This window comes from Staurois parvus, unplaced genomic scaffold, assembly GCF_062004578.1.
Source record: "Staurois parvus isolate SC_StPar_1 unplaced genomic scaffold, SC_StPar_1.0 ptg000138l, whole genome shotgun sequence".
NCBI classification, from domain to species: Eukaryota; Metazoa; Chordata; class Amphibia; order Anura; family Ranidae; genus Staurois; species Staurois parvus.
In genome coordinates, this window is record NW_028317934.1 from 705,001 (window position 1) to 728,262 (window position 23,262).

The window sequence follows — 23,262 nt, forward strand, 5'->3', positions numbered from 1 at the left end:
TGTTTTTCATCTTCATTGCTTACCAAACATTTCACGCTTTAAAATTGCGCCCCCGCAACAAAGAACGTAAAATTTTACTATTCATAGATGATGCTTTAAAAGCCTTTACAGGTTACTACTTTAGATTTACAGATGAGGTCTACTGCTAGAATTACTGTTAGGCATTTGCGGCAATACCTAACGTGAGGGACAGTCGCCGTTTCTGTGCGCGACCAACGCGTGCGTTCGTGAAATATCAGGGGTCTAAACAGCGTTGGTGAAATATCAGGGGTCTAAACAGACCTCCGATGTTTCACCTTGGAGACAGAGAAAGGAGATTGTTGATTGATAACACAGCCCTCAATCTGCATCTCTGCAGCCTCAGCTGCACAGAATGAATGGACAGGAATAGCTCTGTGCAGAGTTTCCTGTTCATTCACAAACTCAAGCATAGTAAACACATTTTACTATGCTTCACTTACGAATGGACAGAGTCAGTGATGGGTACTGATCACTGACTTTATTCATTAAGACAAGGAAGGGGCCAATAAATGACACATTTACCGGTCTCTTCCCAGCTCTCCATCCTGACAGCATCTCCCGCAGCAACCGGCAGGAAAGGGGAGGGGGGAACCTGGAAGTGCGGCTGGGGATGAAGGGGAGGAGACCATGGAATCACACAGGGGCCTGATCACAGCAGGAGGTGGATAGGAGAGGCGGAATGTAGAAGAAACAATCCCCTCTATTTTCTTCCTGTAGTTGCTAAAAGGCTACATGAGGAAAATGGAGGGTATGGGTTCCTCTATATTCCGCCCCCAAAGCCCCCCCTATCCAGGTGCCCCTGAAGCCAGGTCACAATTGCAACTTCTGTACAAATGCCCCTGCCTCTAGGGTAGCTTCACTGCTTTGCAGGGTCTCCTGGAGCCTCAGCTGGGCAAATATCTTCATATGTCGACGCTATGTGTGCAGAGACATCAGGCAGCACAGAAGACCTTCGTTAAAAAACACTCCCCTGCTACTTCTACAAAGACTGTGATTGACAGCAGCCCTCTTCAGTGAGAACTCCCTAGTTTTGTGCATTGTACCAAAGCAAGGCAATAGGAAGCAAGGCACCCTAGGAAAAAAAAAATAACTTTGCATAGGCATAAAATTATATCTCCACTAGTGGTACACCGAAATGAAAAATTCTGGTGCTGAAACTGAAAATTCAAAATGCACTTGCCGAAAACAGAAATGCGCAGTTTTTAAAAATGAATATATATTTTTTGGAAACAAATACATTTTGATTAAAAAAAAAAAAACAAACAAAAAAAACCACACCAAATAAATAGATACCCAACATGTCAAGCTTTAAAATTGCGCATGCTCTTGGAATGGTGTGAAACTGCGGTACTTAAAAATCTCCATGGGTGATGCTTTAAAAATTTCTACAGATTAGCAGTGTAAAGTTACAGAGGAGGTCTAGTGCGAGAATTATTGCTCTTGCTCTGACCTACGTGGCGCTACCTCACTTGTGTAGTTTGAACACCCTTTACATGTGTGGGCATGGCCTAAGTATGTGTTCACCACTATGTACGAGCACGGGGGGACAGGGACATGTTAAACTTTAAAAAAAACATGTATTTAATGTTTTGGTTTTTTTGCACTGTCCCTTTAAAAAAAATATTTAATCACTTTTATTCCTATCACAAGAAAAGCATGCATCCCTTGTGATAGAAATAATTAGTGACAGGTCCTCTTTATGGATACAAATGGGGTCAATAGGACCCCATATCTCTCCTCTGCAATGTAAAGCATTGAATCAAACAAAAGCATTGATCAAGTGCTTTAAAAAAAAAAATGCCCGGAACTGGAAGGGACATTGCTCCGGTCCTCCAAGGCCATAGAGATGAGTGGAGGCCATCTTTCCTTCACTAATCTCTATACCCAGCGCCGGGATTGTTTGATGGTTTCTCAGGTAAGGCTGAGAACCACCGAGCAGCGGCCGGTGGCGGCAGCGAGGGGCGGGGTTGTTTCGGCACCTGTATTGGTGCTTTTTTTCATATCAGCCGACAGCCAAAAGGGGTGTTTTCGGGCGAAATGTTTCGGCCACCAAAATTTCGGTGCATCCCTAATCTCCACATATGGATATAGTCCCAGTGCATTAGGTCACATGACTAAACTTTTACCTGCACAGTGCACACTCCCTGACTGGACGTTCAAGGTAGCCCAGCAGAGAGGGACACGGTGTAGGCATTCATTAAATGAGGATATATACGAGTTTAAAGGAAAATAAAAAGGAAAAAAAATTCTTTACAGCTAGATATGTCTGCTATGAGAGTTTAAAAGGGTTAGCTCACCTTTACTAAAAAAGTGCCTATGAAGACACGGGGCATCTGTAGATGAAAACAATCTGTGCAGTTTTTACCATATTTGAACTGTGCCCTTGCTATAGGTGTAGGCAATTTACATACCTCATGAAACTGGGACTGGAGACTCCCAGGACGTTGCTAGGACATTGCTAAGGGAGGCTTATCTATTACTGTTCACCGTCACGTTCACAGGAGTGAGCTCTCAAACTCTGAGCTCACAGTTACTGCATTAGGAAAAAGGAAGTGCATGTGAGGGGGGCTGATTTAGAGACAGAGCTCACTCCTCTGATGGTGGAGGTAAACAGTAATAGGTGGTCCTCCCTTAGCAACATCTTAGCAGCATCCTGTGAGTATTCCAGTCAGGCTTCATGAAGTATGTAAATGGCATACACCTATAACAAAGGCATTATTCAACTTTAATTAAAGCTGTACACCTTGTTTTAGCTACAGACGCCCCTTTTCTTCATAGGCAGTATTTTTGGTAAAAGGGGAACTAATCCTCAACTACTACTTTATGTACCTCGAGTCACTATCTCGGAACAAGTATGAAGTGAAGTCTATCTAACTTTACTCCGACTCTCCTGATCTGAATATTTTTCTATCTCACTGAATCAAAGAATTGAAGCCATGAGATCTCCATGAAAACTAGGAAATTAGCATTTTAAGAAGGGTACGGTATTATTTAAAGGCCCAAAGTGAGGTCATGAGAGGCAAGAAGGGGTGGGGCTAAGTGACATTTACAAGAAATGGACTTCTGACCTTACTCTAACTTCCTTGATCTGAATACTTGTTCCAGGACAGCAACTGGAAAAGTGTACCCAGGGGGTCAGGGTAACTAAGCTTTTCAGAAATGGCAGCCCTCATATTGTTCTAAGAAAGGTTTACTTTAAAGGCCCATTCTTGCCAACGCAGTGCACTACAACACACACAGGACGTTCACATCAAGTACCATGAAAAGTGTCAAGGAAGATGTTGAGTGTCCAAGAACACAACAGGAGATGTGAGAGTTTGTGAAATCACACAATCCAATGCCATGGTGTATGGAAGTCTGGTATAGGTGTACTGGACAATTAACATCTGCTTTGACACATTCTAGGGATATTGGATTTAGGTGACAGTTACCTGTGTGGATACAAATGCTGGGGTATCCCTCTGACATTCACAGCCAAGAAACCACTTGGATGTGTAGGGAAAGATCTTTAAAGCCAGCCACGCATGGATCGAAATTTGGCAGGTTCTACAGGGACCAGACATATTTCAATCCTTGTATGGGCACCCTAGTTCAATCTATCGATTGACTCCTGTACAACTACCTTGTCAGGTCGGTGCAACCACCTTGTCAGGTTTTTCCTAAACAGACAGCGCCGCCAGCAACACTGATCATTGTGTTCTGATGGTGGGGAAGGCTCCCTGCTGTGAGAACGCAATAGCACAGCGAGAATGATTCCCCTATCCACAACTGCACTTTTTTTTTAAAATTATATACACTTATAGTGCCGCGCTCCTATTGTAAATCCTTTATCACAAAATATATATCACCCTTCTAAATAAACTAATAAATTAATTAATACATGAAAGATATGACAAAATTAATGTGACTAATAAATTAAAAAATAAATATAAATAGATCAAGCCATAGTTGTGCTAAAACATACCATATGTGATCAATCAATATTTATAATTTATAATAGTGCAAATTCAAATTTCAAGAATAGTGCAAATTCAATAATAAATGTGCAAATGTAATCAGTAAAGTGCATAAATAAAAGTCTTTTTATAAATATGTGCAATGTGCAGGTGAACTCCTTATTGCACATATTTATAAAAAGACTTTTATTTATGCACTTTACGGATTACATTTGCACATTTATTATTGAATTTGCACTATTATTGAAATTGAATATGCACTATTATAAATTATAAATATTGATTGATCACATATTGTATGTTTTAGCACAACTATGGCTTGATCTATTTATATTTATTTTTTAATTTATCAGTCACATTAATTAATTTTGTCATATCTTTCATGTATTAATTAATTTATTCGTTTATCACAAAATATATATCACCCTTCTAAATAAATAAAGGATTTACAATAGGAGCGCGGCACTATAAGTGTATATAATTGGATAATAGGCACACAACTAAGTGGGTTTGTGTAAGTGCCAGCGAACCAAGCACATTATTTAAGCAGATAACTATCAATATTTTATTGAACACCTCATTCATAATAGCTCACAAGTATTCACTTTTAAATTTTGCACTTTTTTTAGTTCAATTTACTGGTTGGAGCAACAGGAAAAAAAAAATAAATATATATATATATATGGCATGCCTAACATTATAAACAAGTCCAGTTGAATGTGATTAACTAGCCATACCATGACCTGAATAGATGAGAACCTTCAGAAATGGTTACCATTAGATATAACATCTTACCAATATATTCATCTTCATCGACAAATCCATCTCCATTCTTGTCAATATCTTCCAGAGTCTCCTACAAGAAAAAATGATAGCAAAACAATAAACAGGGTATCTGAACTCCAGCCCAACAGTGATTTCCGGGGAGCGCATTATCATTGATTTGGATCTGCAATGTGTTCATGGAACCCTTAAAGCTCCTACTGCTAAGTGATTTATCCATTTGCTGCCATCCGGTTTATCTGCAGCAAAGTTTCACAAATCAGATAATTGTCAACAAGAGGATAGACCCTTAAGAACCATATAGGATTGTCTTTGTGTAGTTTAGCCATAAGCTTTGCCATTTTCACATATTATGATATTTGCATACAAACAGAACACTCACATTTTATTAAAAAAAGACTGCAAAGACTCTCTTTGGCCACTAACACTTTGTAGCAGATATGGGCACACACTGCAGACAAACCCATTGTATGCCTTCACATCGCTAGTTCACAAAGTCTCCCTATGCAATAGTCACCTGTGCATCTGTTATTGACAGACATTCTACTGGCAGGTAACTCTTAGTGAATCTGACTTCCCACAGCACGTGTGTTAGATGCACAATGCAGACAATCAGCAAAGACTCGCACAGCTCTGACTTCAGCGTTTGCCAATTGCAGTTCCCTTAGGGGGTCTGTATGGAATAAGGAGCCAAAAAAATAAAAAAAATGAAAAAAACAAAATCCAAAGAACAATGATGATGAGTAGCAACCCAGAAGCACCCGTTTTTATCAGTTAACTACTTGCCTACCGGGCACTTATACCCCCTTCTTTACCAGGCCAATTTTCAGCTTTCAGCGCTGTCGCACTTTGATTGACAATTGCGCGGTCATGCAAGATTGTACCCATATGAAATTGTTATAATTTTTTGCCCACAAAGAGCTTTCTTTTGGTGGTATTTAATCGCCGCTGGGCACTTTACTTTTTGCGCTATAAAACAAAAAAGTGCAAAGAATTTGAAAAAAAAAAAAAAAAGTTTCTTTGTTTCTATTATAAAATTTTTCAAACAGGTAATTTTTCTCCTTCACTGATGTGCGTTGATAAGGCAGCACTGATGGGCACTAATAGGCGGCACTGATGGACACTGCCAGGCGGCACTGATGGGCAGCACTAATGAGGTGGCACAGATAGGCGGCACTGATAGGCATTGACTGGCGCAACTGCTGGGCACTGACTGGCGGCACTGATTGGCAGCACTGCTGGGCTGCACTGATGGGCACTGGTGGGCGCACTGCTGGGTGGCACAGGTTGGCGGAACTGGTGGGTGGCACTGCTGGGCACCAATCATCAGGGCACTGATCATCAGTGCCCTGATGATCAGAGCCGATCCCTGCTCTGACAACTGCCGGTTCTCGGCAGTACTTTCCGCACGCTCTGACAGTGTGAGGAAAGTGCAGCTGAGAACCGGCAATTGCATTTCCCAGTGATCAGCGTGTCATTGGACACGGCTGATCACGTGGTAAAAGGCTGCTGTGATTGGCCTTTTACCACATCACGTGATCAGCTGTGTCCGTAGGACACAGGGATCACGAAGATCGCCGGGGGCGCGCAGCAGAGCGCGTTCTGGGAGGACGTCATATGACGCCCTCCCAGAACTGGCCAGACACAGTGTAGCTCTCATTGGGATATCTGCGGTTGGCAAGTAGTAAAACTCCAGTTCTATGATCCAATAAAACCTGCTAACCATATTCCCTTCCGCTCTACGAGTACAACTCTGCAATATATTTTAAATCTCCATCCTTCCCCCTGCTTACCAAGATTTACATGACCTCCACAGTCCTTCTAGTCTTCCAAAGTGGCAGTCTATGTGTGGAGTAGAGCAGCACACATGTCGCACAACTGTAACGTGTGCTGCTGCCTGAGGCTGAAGGCAGAATGTGTGAAGACTGCACTTTCTGTGGTCCAGAAAATGATGGAAACTATCAAAATCTTTTGGAGGAAAAATGAACACACTCCCACGCCTTCTCTATCTTTTTCAAACGCTGCCAATCCACATACCTGTTGCTTTTTTTACATCTTGTAAAAAATTCTGCTCACAATTCCTATGGAACCATAAGCGTCCACGTATTGCTTTTTCTCAACTGACTCTCCCTAAACTTAGAGGTGGAATTGGGCTCCCTGACCTTCACCGGTACTACTGGGCATGCCACCTTACACGCATAGTGGACTGGCATGTTCATTCTACCTCTAAAGACTGGGTCTGCCTAGAAAATGCCTTCTCACCCTCACCCCTGACATCGATTCCATGGTTCCTGCCAAAGCATACACCTCAAGAGCTCCTCACCCACCCTTTAGTGGGGCCCAGCTTAAATATTCTCCACCTGAACTGTAAAACGGTATCTATCTCTGAGTCACCGAACTCTTTAACCTCCATTCGTCTCAATCCTGACTTCCCCCCAGGCATGCACAAGTCATTCCTATCTGAGCATTGGCCACATGACCAGATTTTGGTTAAACACTTTATCCGCGATGGAAAAGTAATATCGTTCCGCGAACTGCTTGATAGCCTAGATAGCCGAGATTTTCCTTTCTGGGCCTCTCTGCAGATAAGACACTTCCTGCTCTCACACAAACTGTTCCATAACTGGACTCGTCCCCTCACTCCTTTTGAATCCCTATGCTCTAGAGCTGAACCACGCAAACATTTGATCTCGGAGATTTACCCTCTCCTTGTTAAGAGTAGGGATTATAATTCTTTACCCTCCTGCCGTGCTTGGAACAGAGACCTGGGAAACAGCTTGGCGGACGCCGATTGGGACCTAATATTCATGCATACTCATAAATGCTACCTCAATGTCTCGACTCAGGAAAACGGTTATAAACGGACTTCGAGATGGTACCGAACTCCGTCGAGAATCTCTCGTTTCAATCCTTCCGTCCCCAACAGCTGTTGGAGATGTGGAACCTCAGATGGGTCCTTTCTCCACATTTGGTGGTCTTGTCCCAGTATCCAACCATTTTGGCAGGAGGTCCACAGGCTTGTAGTGTCTGTGACCACCTTGTCCCTAGCTTTCTCTCCAGAGCAGTTTCTTCTCCATCACTCCTCTCTGCCCAGGGGACAATACCTCAAATCTTTAGCCATGCATATGGTCAACGCAGCCAGACTCTGTCTTCCCACTCTTTGGGGCTCCACCCGCCCTCCCTCCATACGCGATTGGCTGATCCGTGTGGGTAAAATTGCGGAAATGGAAGAACTGATTGCGACCGCACTCGATTCCCCCACTAAATTCTCCCATACTTGGGCCTGCTGGACTCACTTTAAAACCACTCCTATGTACCGGTCCTTTATGGACCATCCAACCAACATGCCTGATTGAATACAAACCTCTATTGTATGTTACTCCACACTTTAGATCATACGGTAGGCGACTTCCTCACTTTCAGGGCTCTATCCCCACCTACCTGCTCCGGTTAATAGACTTCTGCTCAAATCCACCCATAGAAGACCCTTGGTGTTGACGACAATACAAACCCAGCTCGTCCCCAGGTCCCCGCCCCCCCCCCTTTTTTTTTTTTTCTTTCTTTCTCTCTCTCTCTTTTCTTGTTCTCCTTTTCTTTCGTCTTACCTTCCTGTTACACGCCCAGTCAACCACTGGGTTCCTCTTTAGAGAACATTAGGCATGCCATTGTCATACTTACCTTATTTACATTAACGACCCTCACGACAATCTAAGCTTACTTACAGGCACCATCACTCCAGTAAAACACTAGCTTCGTCCTCAACGGTTGTGCTGCATCTACCCTGCCTCCTTCTGCGGCGCTGTAATGAGAATTACATACTAAGAAGGTCCGATGCGATAACATTCCCATGCGCACCACTAGACTGCCTGAGTATTACAGACTTACCCCGTCGTGGACTGGCACAACCATGTTCCATATGTGGTTCTTTGTAAGAATATTCCTACTTTTTCCAGGCATGCATTGCCAAATGTTGTATATGTTCATCATTCGCTTTTCTTTTGTATTATTATGCACTCTCTCAATAAACGTTTTTTTTGGTAAAAAAAAAAAAATCTTTTGGAGGAATCCAGGATGGAAAAAGATCTGGGGGCCCTAGTAGATCATAGGCTCAGCAATGGTATGCAATGTCAAGCTGCAGCAAGCAGAATAGTGGCATGCATTAAAAAGGGTATTTACTCAAGAAATAAAAACTACAATGCTACCACCTTTACGAAACTAGAGTTCGGCCACACCTTGAGTATGCCGTTCTGGTCACCAGTCCTCAGGAAGGATGAGCTGAAACTGGAGAGAGTCCAGAGAAGAGCAACAAGCTAATAAGGGGGCTGGAAGACACATGAAGTCACACGATCACTGTGATAGCCTCTGATTGAAATCTCTCTCTCTCGTTTGGGTCAGGGTTAAAGGGTCAGGATTTTATTTTTAATTTTCTTAATTGGTATCAGTGTCAGTTTCAGTGTGTTTTAGATTAAAAAAACAAAACGCACACTATTGTTTCTGGGCTGTACTGTGGGTGTAAACTTCCGGTTTAGCGGCTTGATGACATCGGCCCACCCTACACGTTACGTCATGACTTCCTCAGAAGGAAGTCACGTGACGTACCGCATAGGATGGGCTGATGACGTCAAGCCGCTAAACCGAACTTTACGAGCCGCCATCTTGGAAATTCCTGAACACATTGAAAATTATAACAAGATTTTTTTTACTGTGGTGTCCCAGCAGGACAATTTTAAATGCGAGTGCACTTTGTTTTAATAAATCACGCTATATTTATATACTACACTATGACTAGTGTTTCTGTTTACATATGCGGAGGATTTGTGGGATAAAGAGGAGACGGTACCATTTGCAGCAGAGTGAGGAAAGTCATCTATGCAGTATACCTACCCGGGTTAAAAGGGAAAGGCGGTATTTAACCTATGCAATTTGGGTCATAAAAGGAGGTGAGAGTATATATGTATATGTCTCTGGTGGAGGAGCACCTATAGCAATATATGTGGATATAAGCAATAAAGAGCACCTGTTTGAGAACAAATTATAAAGGCACGGATCAAGCACCCATTATGGACTTTTAAGTTGTATTCACCGTTGTTGCATAATCACAGTCTGGATGTTTTAATTTATACATAAGGTTATAGAGATATATGCACAGCACGATTATATGACAACTGAGTAGGCAAATCAGAAACGGAAAGATCCCACGGTTCCCAAACTGCTTCAAAGATTGAGACAGAGTTAGCATGCAAAGCAATGAGGTACTCCACTCTTCTAATCTCTGCTATAACCTTCACCAATTCCAATCGTGTAGGAGGCGTAGTAGAAAGCCAATGCATAGGAATGGTTCTCCTGGTCACTGTTAAAACATGGGAGGATAGTTTCCTGGCAAATTTGGAGAGGACTGGAAAAGGTAGGCCCAGCAAAAAGTGGATAGGCTCAAATGAAACAGGAGCCTGCAAAAGTAGCTGCAAAAGGTTAAAGACCTCTCTCCAGAAGGGTGCAATGTTTTGGCAAGTCCAGAAAATATGGAAGAGAGTGCCAGTTTCCTCGCCACATCACCAGCAGACAGGAGAAACACTCGGATTGCAAGCATGGAGAACTTCAGGGGTCTTATACAAAATCCATCAGTATTTTAGAAGTGTCTCCTTCATATACTACACATATAGAAGATGCGGAGGCAGCCTCCCAAATCCTACTTCATTGATCCAAGGCAATATCATATTGGAGGATTCGGGGCCATTTGCGCATATAAAGGTGTGTATCAATAGTAAGGGGACAGGCGTCTTAAAGCTTAAAAGGTTAGAGATGGGGCTTTGGAGGAGAAAAAGTGACGTATCTGTAGAAAAACATAATATTGGTGAGGTGACATACGAGTAGCTTTTTGAATCTCAGAAAAGGGTTTAAGCTTACGGGTCACTGGGTGGACCATGTGTCGCAATTTAAATAGATTGGCCATGAAAATGAATATTCTAGCAGCACTCCTTGTTTTCCAGGTATTCCTGCTGGAGCTGTAACTGAGACACAGCGTGTTTCAGATTCGCATTATCCTCTTTCAGGACATGGACATATCGCACCAATTCATCAAACTTTGACTCAAGGTGGTCTGTGTGGTCTCCCAATTGCGTAATCTCCCCCCAAAGCTTCTAAGCCAGTTTCCCAATTTCAGCAGAGATAGTGCGGGTGATATTGTATAAAAATACTTGCAGTTTGTCCTCCAGAATATCCACCGTCAGAGAGGGAACAACCGGGGTGGGAAGCAGAGCAGCAGGGGAGTCTGTCTGTCCACTCCATTTTAGCGGACCCTCCGAAGCAATCACTCAGACTGCCGCAACTACTCGAGGCCAGGGATGCAGGCCTAGTAAAAAAGCAATTCAGCATGGAAGGCCAGGGGTCCAGAGGAGGCGGCACGGGCGGCTTCCAATGCCCGATTTTACCCATGAATGTGCCTGTGGGTATCCTGACTTGTGGGAGAGCTCTCCTGGATCTGTGGCTGCTGCAGGAGGGTAGCGGGAGATCCGTGAAGGCTGAGGGTCGGCGGAGCTCACACTTCACGTGTTCGCCATCCTGGATTGCCGTGCATGTGCTCCCTGCCTGTTTCTATTGACACACAGAAGGCGGCTCAGCCCTCTCATCACAGCATTTGATTGACAATGGCTCACACTGATATCAATCTGCCCAATGAGGAGGGAAACAGCGGCAAGTGCACATCGCTGGATCAGATCGGGTCAGGTATGACTATGAAGCTGGGTGTCATTCATGCTGAGGGCAGGGTGACTGGTAAAAGATTAAAATTAAATTTCCTTAAGGCATTCTTCCTTTTTCTGGGTGTACGAAATTTAAAAGGGACTCCATTTCCAAATCATTTACTTCAGCAACAAACTTCCCATAAGATTATATGTGCATTTGGTTTATTTTATGCATCTTATTTACATGTAAAAGCCCCTCTTGTTTAGACATCTAAAAGCTCGGAGACAGCTGCTAGATGCAGTCATCTTGGAAGTGATGTCTGCAGACTCAGCTCTGTCCCTCGAATAGCATTCTATGTTATTCCCTTTCATTCCTCTACCAGCATCTACATAAAAGGTTATGTAGGGTGAACGGATGGGAGGAGGAGCTGGGCCAGCACAGAGGTTAAACACTTCCCAAAAAGGAAAGAGCTATCACATATAGGAAGGGAGGAGGCTGTGCTATGAATTTAAAGTCAATTAAACATTTTTATGAAAAAGGAGAATTTTTTATTTAAAATACTTGTGTTTTCTATGTTTTACCTGCAATTTTTTTTTATCTTAGTGACAGGTCAATGTTTAAACTTTTTTCAGCTGGAAGTTGACTTTCACAGATACCCGTCATAAAAGAAATATGTTTTGCCATTGGACCACGATCTTAAAATGCTCATTACCTGGCTGTTTAGCCGACTCTCAGGCAGTGATACGTTCGGAGTCACTAACCTGGAACAAGTATGCAAATCAGAAAAGTCGGAAACCCTTATCTGCAGGCTTGTCCCAGGACAGCATTTTCAAATACTTAAGTCAGAGAGTCAACATGACTATTGCACAACTAGCAAACAGGGAGGTCAGCATTTGCAGCACACTTGTTTTTCTGTGAAAATATGGTTCTTAACTACTTCCAGACCGGACACTTTTACCCCCTTCCTGACCAGGGCAATTTTCAGCTTTTAGTGTTATCACACTTTGAATGACAATTGCACAGTCATGCAACACTGTACCCAAATGAATTTTTTACCATTTTTTTGAGACAGATAAATCTTTATTTTGGTGGTATTTATTCACCACTGGGATTTGTATTTTTTTTGCTATGTAAATGAAATGTCCAAAAATTTTGCAAATAAATAATATTTCATCATAAATCTTAGCCAAAATGTATTCTGTTATCTTTTGAGTAAAAAAAAAAAATCCAAATTAGTTTATAACCAAAAATTATAATTTTTAAACATTTTTATTTTTTTATATTATTTTTATTTTTACATACTGTCACCCTAGCAGTACAGTGTCACCATGGTGACACTGTACTACTTGTGGGGGGTGATGATTTTTTTTTTTTTACACTGATTGCTTTTACACCCATATAGGATGTAAAAGCAATCATTTCTCTTTCTCTCTGTGTGCATTCTTGCAGCCATTGAGAAGTACGGAGTGAGCTGTGATTGGTCACAGCTTGTCACATGGTACAAGGCTTTTGTGAATAGCCTTGTACCATGTGACCTCTGTGATCATTCACAGATTTCACACGTAGTAAGCAATGTCAGAAGTGACATCTTGCTTACTACTTTGCATGTGATCACTGATTGGCCAATCAGTGATCACATGATCGGGACCTCGTACAGAGGTCCCGTCCGACGATCGGTGTTTCACTGTGTCCGGAGGACACTCGACCCTGCAGTGCCACCGTCCGGCCGTTTATATGCAACGGCCGGTCAGGAAGTGGTTAAAAGCAGGCAGAACAAAGATTGGCAAGTGGTTGGTAGGGGTAACTATGCACTGCACGGTGCTCTTTGCATTCTTTATCACACCTGCACAATACGGGATCATTCTCACTGGCTGTGTTTCAGCTGCTGCTAGGGGCTTCTGGTGTTTTTTTTCCTGCCTCTGCATGTTAGCCTATGGATGTTATTTACTAAAACTGGAACACGCAAAATCTGGTGCAGCTCTACATAGAAACCATTCAGTTCCCAGGTCTTACGGTCAAAGTTTAATTGAACAAGCTGAAGTTAGAAACTGATTGGCTACCATGCACAGCTGCACCAGTAGCTCCAGTTTTAGTGACTCTCCCCCTTATGTGTCTATGCACACATGGGCTTTTAGAGGGGTTTAAAGGTATAGGCGTTTAAAAGCAGCAGCAGCGTTTTGCCAGCAAGAACTGCTTGATGCATGAAAACATGTAAAAGGTGCATAAAATGTGCATTAACACTGGGTGCCTTTAGCGCTTGTGCATTAATTCATTTCAGTAGCCAGAATAATTTATTATTCTGGCCAATGAAATTAATTAGTGCCCAAACCCTTGATGTGGCTAAACGCATTAAAAGCGTCAAGTGTTTTGTCTGCTGAAATGCTGCTGTCAGGAGGAAAGGCGTCTAGAAGAGATAAAAGAACATCCAGTGTTCATGAGGCCTAAAGCTGAAGTTTAGGAATGACAATTTTTACATAGCTACATTTGTCTAGCTTGGGTCAATGCAAGTCTACTGTATATTGTGTCATATCTGTGGGATCCCTGTGGAAGCTGCAAATTGCTGTAATAGGCACCTCTACTACAGTGCTTGCAGATGGTTACTGGGTCCCGTGCTGCCCTGCTGCTTACTGAACACATGAGGTCGCTTGCTTGGCATGGGCACCATTAAGAAAACACTGTTTTCTCAATAAATGCAAATCTTTCTCTGCTTGGATGAGGTGGAGGTTGTGGTATTATCACCTCACTTCTCCACTTCATCCAATCAGAGAATACTTTGCATTCGTGAGAAAAAACAAAAAGTGATCCCTGAATGATGCCCATGCCAAGCAAGAGACCTCCTGTGCTGACAATGCAGCAGGCAGCTGCTCTGCGGAGGACCCAGAAGAAAGCAGAGATCACTGGAGTAGCAGTGTCTACTACAGTGATTTCCAGCTTCCAAGGGATCAAACAGGCATGGTATATGGACTGACTTACATCAGTCAAAAATGGACCAAATGTTATAAAATCGAGTTGGAGTTTAGTGAGTAATATAAGTATTTGATCCCCAAGCAAAACAGGACTTCATACTTGGTAGAGAAACCCTTGTCGGCAAGAACAGAGGTAAGACGTTTCTTGTAGTTGGTTGCCAGGTTTGCACACATCTAAGGAGGGATTTTTGTCCACTGTTCTTTACAGGTCTTCTCTAAATCCTTAAGGTTTCTTGGCTCTCACTTGGCAACTCGAAGTTTCAGCTCCCTCCATAAATTTTCTATAGGATTACGGTCTGGAGACTGGCTGGGCCACTCCATGACCTTCATGTGCTTCATTTTGGACAACTCTTTTGTTGCCTTGGCAGTATGTTTAAGGTCATTGTCATGCAGGAAAACCCATCCACAACCCATCTTCAGTATTCTGGCTGAGGGAAAAATGTTCTCAGAGATTTTACAATACATGTCCGTATCCATTGGCCCCTCAATGCGGCAAAGTCGACCTGTACCTTTAGCAGAGAAACAGTCCCAAAGCATAATGTTTCCACCTCTGTGCTTGACTGTAGGGATGGTGTTCTAAGGGTCATAGTCAGCATTTTTCTTCCTCCAAACACGAGTTAATGCCAAAGAGCTCAATATTGGTCTCATCTGACCAGACCACTTTATCCCAATCCTTCTCGGAATCATTTAACTGTTCATTGGCAATCTTCAGACGAGCCTGTACATGTGTCTTCTTAGGGGGGGCTTGCAGGTACTGCAGGATTTAAATCCATGGTTGCATATTATGTTACCTATGGTTTATTCGGTGACTGTGGTCCCAACTGCCTTGAGATCATTCACAAGCTCCCATCTAGTTCTGGGCTGATCCCTCACTTTTCTCATGATTATCCTTACCCCAGGAGGCGAAATCTTGCATGGATTGAGGGCGATTGATGGTTATTTTCTATTTCTTCCATTTGCGAATAATCGCTCCAACAGTTGTCTCCTTATTACCAAGCTTCTTTTTGATGGTCTTGTAGCCAATTCCAGCCTTGTGCAGGTCTACAATCTTGTCCCCGGCGTCCTTTGACAGTTCTTTGGTCTTGCCAATGATGGTGAGGTTTGAATGGAGGAAAGATTCTGTGGACAGGTGTCTTTTATACACATAAGTTGTCGTTAGGAGCACCTTCTTAGTTGACAGAATTCAAACAGAGGATCCCAGTGGAAGGCAGAAGTGCTCACCACTGAGTCATTTTGCTGCCCTAATCATGTTATATCCACATTGTAGCCAACAATTTAATAGCATATGTATAGGGAGAAAACTATGATTTTTTTTTAATTTTGTATCTCTGCCCAGCTCACTGGAAAGCCTTCCCCTTTATTAAACTGAAGCTGGCTCTGCATACCTCGCACATTCACAGTTACAAAGTAATGATGGTTAAAAAAAAAAAAAAGTGAAGTGTTGTGCTGCTAATATTGCAGAAAACCAATACTCAATAGATCAAGTGAAATAATATCAATCAATAATTAACCCTGGTTTTTTTTGGTTAGGTTTGTTTGATTATATTTATTATCAGATTTTCATGTATTTAATGGTTTGTGTGTTAGACCCCCAGGGTTATTTATTGATTCATTATTTATCACATAATAGGAGAATGCAAACAAGATATAATTAGCATATATAATACTTAAAGTCTACTCTATAGATGTGCGCTTTCAACACAATCCCTCCTTATCTTTTGATTTAAATTCCAGCCACCATTTTTTAAACCCTGCGGCTTCCTGTCATTTTAGTGTTAGATGGTTGGCCAGGTATTTGTTGGATTATATAAATATATATATATATATATATATATATATAATTTTTTTTTTTTTACACTATCAATTGGGATTGCTTTGTAATTAAAATGGACTATTAGTACTTGAGCCCTGTGAATTCTTACACATTTGTGTTGGGTGGTTGGCTGGGTATTTACTTTTTTGGATTGCTTATCATTTGATGTTTCACCATTGTTTTTTTTCTTTGATTCATTTTCTCATCCATACATACTCTACATGCATTTTGCCAACTCATATACTGATTATACGAGTGTTTGAACTACTGGTGGGTGCGTACACATCCTTTTTGTATCTTAATATCCAAGTTTTTTGGATAGTCAGTGGATGATGGTTAAACACCATCAGCTTGAATATAGCAGGCAAAGAAATCCAAATGTGGTCAGGACTGGTCATATACCTACCAGTATAACAATATCTTTCATATGCTCAAATTCTTCTGGGTGGAGGAATGATGTAAACTCTTCCCGATTTGCCATCATGTCTCCGTTAAGATCGGCCTTTTTGAACCTCCTCTCATCACGTGGCAGCATTCTCTTGTAGCTGAACTGGTCTGCATCTTGGAATTCCTCAGGGTTTGCTGCAATGAAGTACCAATAATTTCAATGCAAGTGATATGTTTCCAGTATCTCATGAGGATATTACATGCAACTGACCATCTCCAAAAATAGAGAGGATTTCTGCAAAGTTTCATGGTGGACTGGAAAAGCAAACCCCTCAACTGCTGGATGTTTAAAATAAAAATCACACAGCCTTTTCTAAACACTTCTCTTTCAGTGATAATCCGCTACTGGAATTATTTCTACACGGTAAAAAAGGAGGCAAGGCTCGTGCTAAAGCCAAGACCTGACCATCCTGGGCTGGTCTGCAACTCCCAGTCAGTTGTGTTCAAGGTCTGCTCAGGAAGGGAAACTAAAAGGAACAGGTCAGGGCTACAGTGCCAGTCTATCTGGCCGCCATCCTCAAGTATCTGACATCCTCAACCTGGCCAGAAACATTGCCTGCAATAACCAGAAGACCCTTACCATCCCCCAACACCTTCAGCTGGCTGTCCACAAGGACGAGGAGCTCAACCAACTGCTCAGTGGCACCACCATTGCCCAGGTGAGAAGCCCTGCCCAACATCTAGGCAGTGATATTGCCCAAGAAGATTGAGAGCCACAAGGCGGCTGAGGCCAAGTAAACCAGATCCATTAATTTCTTGCCTTTTTTAAACACCTATATACTATGACAAAAAATGTGATATTCCAGGGGTAGATAGGGAACATACAGGAACCTTGAAAGAAAAAAAAAAAGAACGTAGCTTTTCTCCTTCATATACAATACATGTTTTACAATTATATTTTCTGAGTAGTGTCAGAGCATGCCCAATCCCAACACTCCAGCCCACCCTGCCCCGCTCTACGCCAACCACACACATACACACTCCTATTGGCCAATAACAATGATGGCCTGCCTTCCTGGCCACTAGGAATGTGTGATGTGGTATGTGTGGTGGGTTGGTAGAGGGCGAGCTTCACAACTTCGCCTAATCAGAATTTCCCAGCATTCTAGGAGCTAATCTATTTCTAAAAATGCTAGATGTTTTACTGTCTTATTGACCTAATAGCTTTAATGCTTAGTCAATAACGAGCAGGCATACAGATAAAAGGAGGTAAAAGAAAGGTGAGAAGTACTTAATTACATAATTATTACTAAAGCAAGAACAATAACATGACAGCTAAGCAGCTATCATTTTCAGAAGTCAAAAACAGCAATCTCCATGTTTTTTCCATGACAAGTGTACTTTAGGATAGACACAAACAAAACAGGCAGCATGATAATGTAACTCTTCCCTCTCTTAAATGACTGCGACATCTAAATCTGCCCTTCCAAAAATGAAAAGATCCTTTAAACAGCCATCAACTGGCTTCTGCTCAGGTCTGATGGTAGGATACGGTGTGGGCCACATTAAATATGTCATGGACAGAAATAGCAGCTGAAGCAAACTTTTTCAGGAATCTCCTTTTATTTCTATTAGCTATATTTACTTGCTGGAGAAATAAGTGAGCGCTAAAAAGAATCAACACTAACAGCAGCTGTACACCAAAAAGGCACCATATAAGACCTTTCAAAGGACACAAGTATAACACAGAGGGGTGCAGCGCTCCTAAAATCTATAACACATAAAAAGTTTATAAGCAAATGACATAGTAAAGTGACCATGTGCAAATAAATATATAGGCCACTAATTCGTGGCTAATAGTGCTGGAAAATGTGAAATACAATATAAAAGTTCATAAAGAAGGTGAGATCCCAAATGATCTAAGGATGTCCTATGACGGAGACCGTGGGTCAGGTGATATAAAGTAATATGATTGCGCACTCACCAGATACGCAAATCAAATGCGCATTGGTCATCCAATATCATCGGATAGATCTTTTCAGATCTGGTCACAGTATATCTCACTCCCTGACGACACTGCCACACCTGAGGGTCACCTTGTAATGGATGTAGCTTCAGCTGAACCCCTATGACTACAAGCAGTAGCTCGAAACGCGTCAGTGTAGAGCTACAGCAGGTATGACGCCACGCCACCGGCGCTACGAGGGTCCCCGGCGGCCATCTTACTTGCATTTATGGTCAGTAACCCTTTACATCTACTCCTATCTGTATTACTTACCTTTGAACGGAATAAATATCCTAAAAATACTGCACTATGTGGGCTCCTTTGTTCTTTTGAGCTCCCTTGGGAGCTAACTACACCCACAGACCAAGCTACATCCATTATAAGGTGACCCTCAGGTGTGGCCGTGTCATCAGGGAGTGAGATATACTGTGACCAGATCTGACCAGATCTATCCGATGATATTGGATGACCTGTGATTTCTACGATCAATGCGCATTTGATTTGCGTATCTGGTGAGTGCGCAATCATGTTACTTTATATCACCTGACCCACGGTCTCCGTCATAGGACATCCTTAGATCATTTGGGATCTCACCATCACCTTCTTTATGAACTTTTATATTGTATTTCACATTTTCCAGCACTATTAGCCACGAATTAGTGGCCTATATATTTATTTGACTTTACTATGTCATTTGCTTATAAACTTTTTGTGTGTTATAGATTTTAGGAGCGCTGCACCCCTCTGTGTTATACTTGTATATTTACTTGCTGTCAGTTATGTCAATAAGACACAGCAACTAAGGAGATTTTTAGTAGTTCAATTGTCCTAAAATAGCTCAGAGAAGCAACTGAGTGCTAAACATAACAAACTGCTCTCTTTGGAGTATGCTGCATACATAGTACATGCAGCAGATACAAGATGCTACTGCATGCTGCTTGTGTAGTTTAGGCCATAGGGAGCCATCTAATTCATCTGGCAAATTAATCACAAGAGATTTAAGAAGATCAACTAAGTTAGGGTTCATTCACACCAGCCGCTGGTCTGAGTTGCAATGGAGGCAGTGCTGATGCTTTCATTTTTTTTCAAAACAACTTTCTTGAGCCGGCCACTCCGGAGACAAGACATTGTGTCCTATCTTGTGGTGGGACTTCGCTGCAATAGCCACCTGACGCAATCTCACCGCACCTGGTTTGAATCTATCCTTGCTAAAAAATCTCCTGTGTAGCCTAATGAGGCCACTGCCAGCAAGTGGGTAACAAAAAATGAATTACACGAATGTAACTTAGCCATTGCCTGCTCACAACCATCATTGTCAGAGCCATTTGCCCTTCTTCCCTTGTTATCATGTTATGATGTATTACAGCATGCAGGCTATAGTAATGTGAACCCAATGACTGTCAAATGTAAGATAATGTGCAAATAATACAAAACTGGCCACTAATGAGTGAAACACATACCTCCACACAATGCTAGAGCCCAAATTAAATTTACCGTAAAAGGCAACTTAAAGGAAACCTGGGTGTAGCCAAACACTAACTTGTGAAGGTCAAAATGGGTTTTTTTCCCAGGACATTCAGTTAGAGAGGGATCCTGCTATGTGCTGTCTCTCTACAGCGGTCTATCATGTTTCTTGTTGAGTCAGCTAATACCATTCCATTAAAAAAAAGCTCATTGTTGTTGCTGATTGGAGCACTCTACTTCTCACTTGGCATGGGGCACAATGGATCCCTGCAGAGAGACAGCTGTTTACACAGAGCAGTGTTCCCCTCAAAAGCTCTAGTGCAAGTAAAACATTCTTCACAAGTTACTGTTGGACTACAACCCAAGATCATTTATTCACTTTAAGGGGACACCGTCGGGTTTTGCACTCCTCATTTTTCGAAGATTATTTTTATATGCCTTTAGTTAAGCACACCATGAATTTGATAGCAGAGGCTAAAGTTGGTAAGGATTTCCCAACATTCCATGTCATTTCAAGACTTACCCAAGTAGTACCCATAGGTGGCCTGCTTGTACTCTTCCCATGAAATATGGTTATCCTGATTGACATCATAGTCCTTCCAGACTCGTGCTACATTTTCATAGATATATCTTTTCTGGACCCGTTTAATCCATGAAGTCAGCTCTTCAGTGCTTATAAACCCATCACTGTCACTGTCTATTCTGTCGACTATTTTCCTGCAAACAAATTAAATTGATCATCCTTCAGAAAAGGTACCTTGAGCATTACAAGTGATGCATAGAGTTGTCTGTAATTATTCTAGTTTACAAGCATGTCTTCAAGAGATACTCTAAAATATTTATTGCCATTTTTAACTTGAGCTTTAAAAAGGTAAAAAAAAAAAAAGAAGAAAGAAAGAAGATTGAGCAACAGGAAACCATATCAAGTGTCCATATAGCTTTATTCTTGACTTTGAAGTGACAATAGGTAGACAAGCAGTAGCCACGTCTCGAGGACCAAAGAATACCACTTCATCAGGGCATTGGCTTTTATGCCAGACTTCCTATATGGACTACAGTACTCTCTGCTAGAAGGGGATAGAAGCAGTAACCTGGCATTTTAATTACAGAGTCACTGTGTCATTGTAAATGTTTGTCTTCTGATTAGAATCCCCTTCTAGGAGAGGGAATTATAATCCATATATTAAATCTGGTGTAAAAGTCCAAGCCCAGATGACGGAGGATACCTTGGTCACTACGGCACATTGACTACTGCTTACCCACCCATTGTCACTTTATAGTAAAAGCATTCTGGATACTTTATGTGATCGTCTGGAACCTGATCTTTTTTCTCATTTGGCTTTCAGGTTGGGTAGCACTCATCTTGTGGAACTGAAATCACCCCCCCGCTTTACGTTTTTGGAGCAGCCAAAGACAAGCTAATGAAAGCTACTAGGCATTATCAAGAAAAAAAAGCTTCAACAGCGGCTTCTGTAACATTCATTTCCTTTAAGGTTAAAGCCTGGTACACACTATACTTTTTTTTTTTTACGTTCAGCCCACCAAAAAACAAAAGAAAACAAACAAAAAAACAAGCACACAAATTGCTGTGCTAACAAAAGTGATGTTAGTACAGTGATTTTCCCAACTGAGCTATTGTGTCCCCCCCCACCCTTCCCCAGGATACACTGATCAGCACTTGCAACCATTGGCTTCTAGCGCTTATCGGATGCCAGTCAGCTGCTAGTTTTCCAGTATGCTCATTTGGCAGAAGCCGGACATTAGGTTGGACAGCCTCTCCAGTGTTTTTTTTTTTTTTTGCAATATTCTTGGGAAGGCTCAGAATCACGCTCATGCTTTTATTGCTATATGTGCCTCTTTTTTGAAGACAAATTGTTAGGCAAGATACCCCAATGGCAGCATGGATAGCAATAAAATCTTTTGTTGTTAGTAGAGTGGCTAAAGGGTTAGACTATCCACCGGGTTTATTGTGGTCTGCACCTCCACTGGGAATGTTCCAGTCATCCCCTGGGCTTGGTAACCTCCGTTCCAGCGACAAACTACAGAACACATCCCCCTTTTCTCATCATGGTCGGTCATCATAGGTGGGGGTGTTTTGTAGTTCACAGAGGTGGGCAGGGCTGGTAACACTGCTTGAGACTTCAATGCAGTGCAGCCAGTGGCACAAGAAGTTGTCAGCTCATTTTATTTCTTCACTATAAGGTTAGTCACCAAAGAAATGTCTCAATGAATATGACACTCCTCCTATACCAACATCATTGCGCCAATATAATAGAAAGTGAATATAATCACTGGATGCTGCTATTATTAAAAAAACTGTAAATAATGATAAATTGTGATAAGCAAAAAAACCACAAATAATAGCGCAATCCTAAATTAAATCAATAAACTAAATTGCACAAATATATATAACCACCAAATATGTGCAAATTAATAGTGCAATAACATAAATAAGGAGTCTCAATATAGTCCATTCAAAAAAGTCCATATATCAATGATCCTCAATCAATGAGGTAATGAGATCCTCCTTCATCAAATGTGATATTCAGTGCTCAGAACACCCCATCAAATTGCACACTCACCATGTGCTAGTAATTAACCAGCATATTAGTATATATCCAGCATTCACCAAACAGACTCCAAGAGAAGATCCTCATGTGTTGGTAATTAATCAGCATATCAATATATATCCGGTATTCCACCAAACAAACTCCAAAAAGAAGATCCTCTCATATCCAAATTAGCACATGTGGATTGCGCTATTATTTGTGGTTATTTTGCTTATCACAATTTATCATTTTATTTCTTGCAGGATCAACAGGTTTTTTTTTTTTGCACTTATTGAACAAACGCATCTAAACATTTCAATGGTATATTTAAAAAGAGGAGGGGTTAAATTGGTTCTAATGCCTACATTGTTTTACCTTAAAGTGGTTGTAAACATCAGACACGAAAATTGAACAAAGCATATGCCTCTATAGTGTGTACTTGTCTCAGTCCAGAGCACTAAGTGTCTGTCTGCTGCCTTCTTCCTCTGCTATCAGCATGAATCACTTCTGACAAGTTTTCCTGACACTAAGAGAAAAAGAGAGACAGAGGACAGAGCCCCAGCAGATTGAAAGCCTCAGCTCTGTTCCTGTGAGTTGTGTGAAGGGGGTGCATCTCTTCCCTCCAATCAGCTCTACT

At 41.8% G+C, this 23,262-nt stretch overlaps 1 protein-coding gene across 3 annotated transcripts in view; it reads right to left on the reverse strand.

The window, feature by feature from the left end:
* The window catches only part of RCN1 (reticulocalbin 1), a 68,528-nt gene that overhangs the window by 26,639 nt on the left and 18,627 nt on the right, over positions 1-23,262 (reverse strand). For all 3 annotated transcript variants that reach the window (XM_089673468.1, XM_089673469.1, XM_089673467.1), the window contains exons 3-5: positions 20,600-20,793; positions 16,627-16,802; positions 4,773-4,833 (exon numbers count right to left, since the gene is read on the reverse strand). In XM_089673468.1, the coding sequence (XP_089529594.1) occupies positions 4,773-4,833; positions 16,627-16,802; positions 20,600-20,793 (431 nt within the window). The remainder of the gene's footprint in view (positions 1-4,772; positions 4,834-16,626; positions 16,803-20,599; positions 20,794-23,262) is intronic.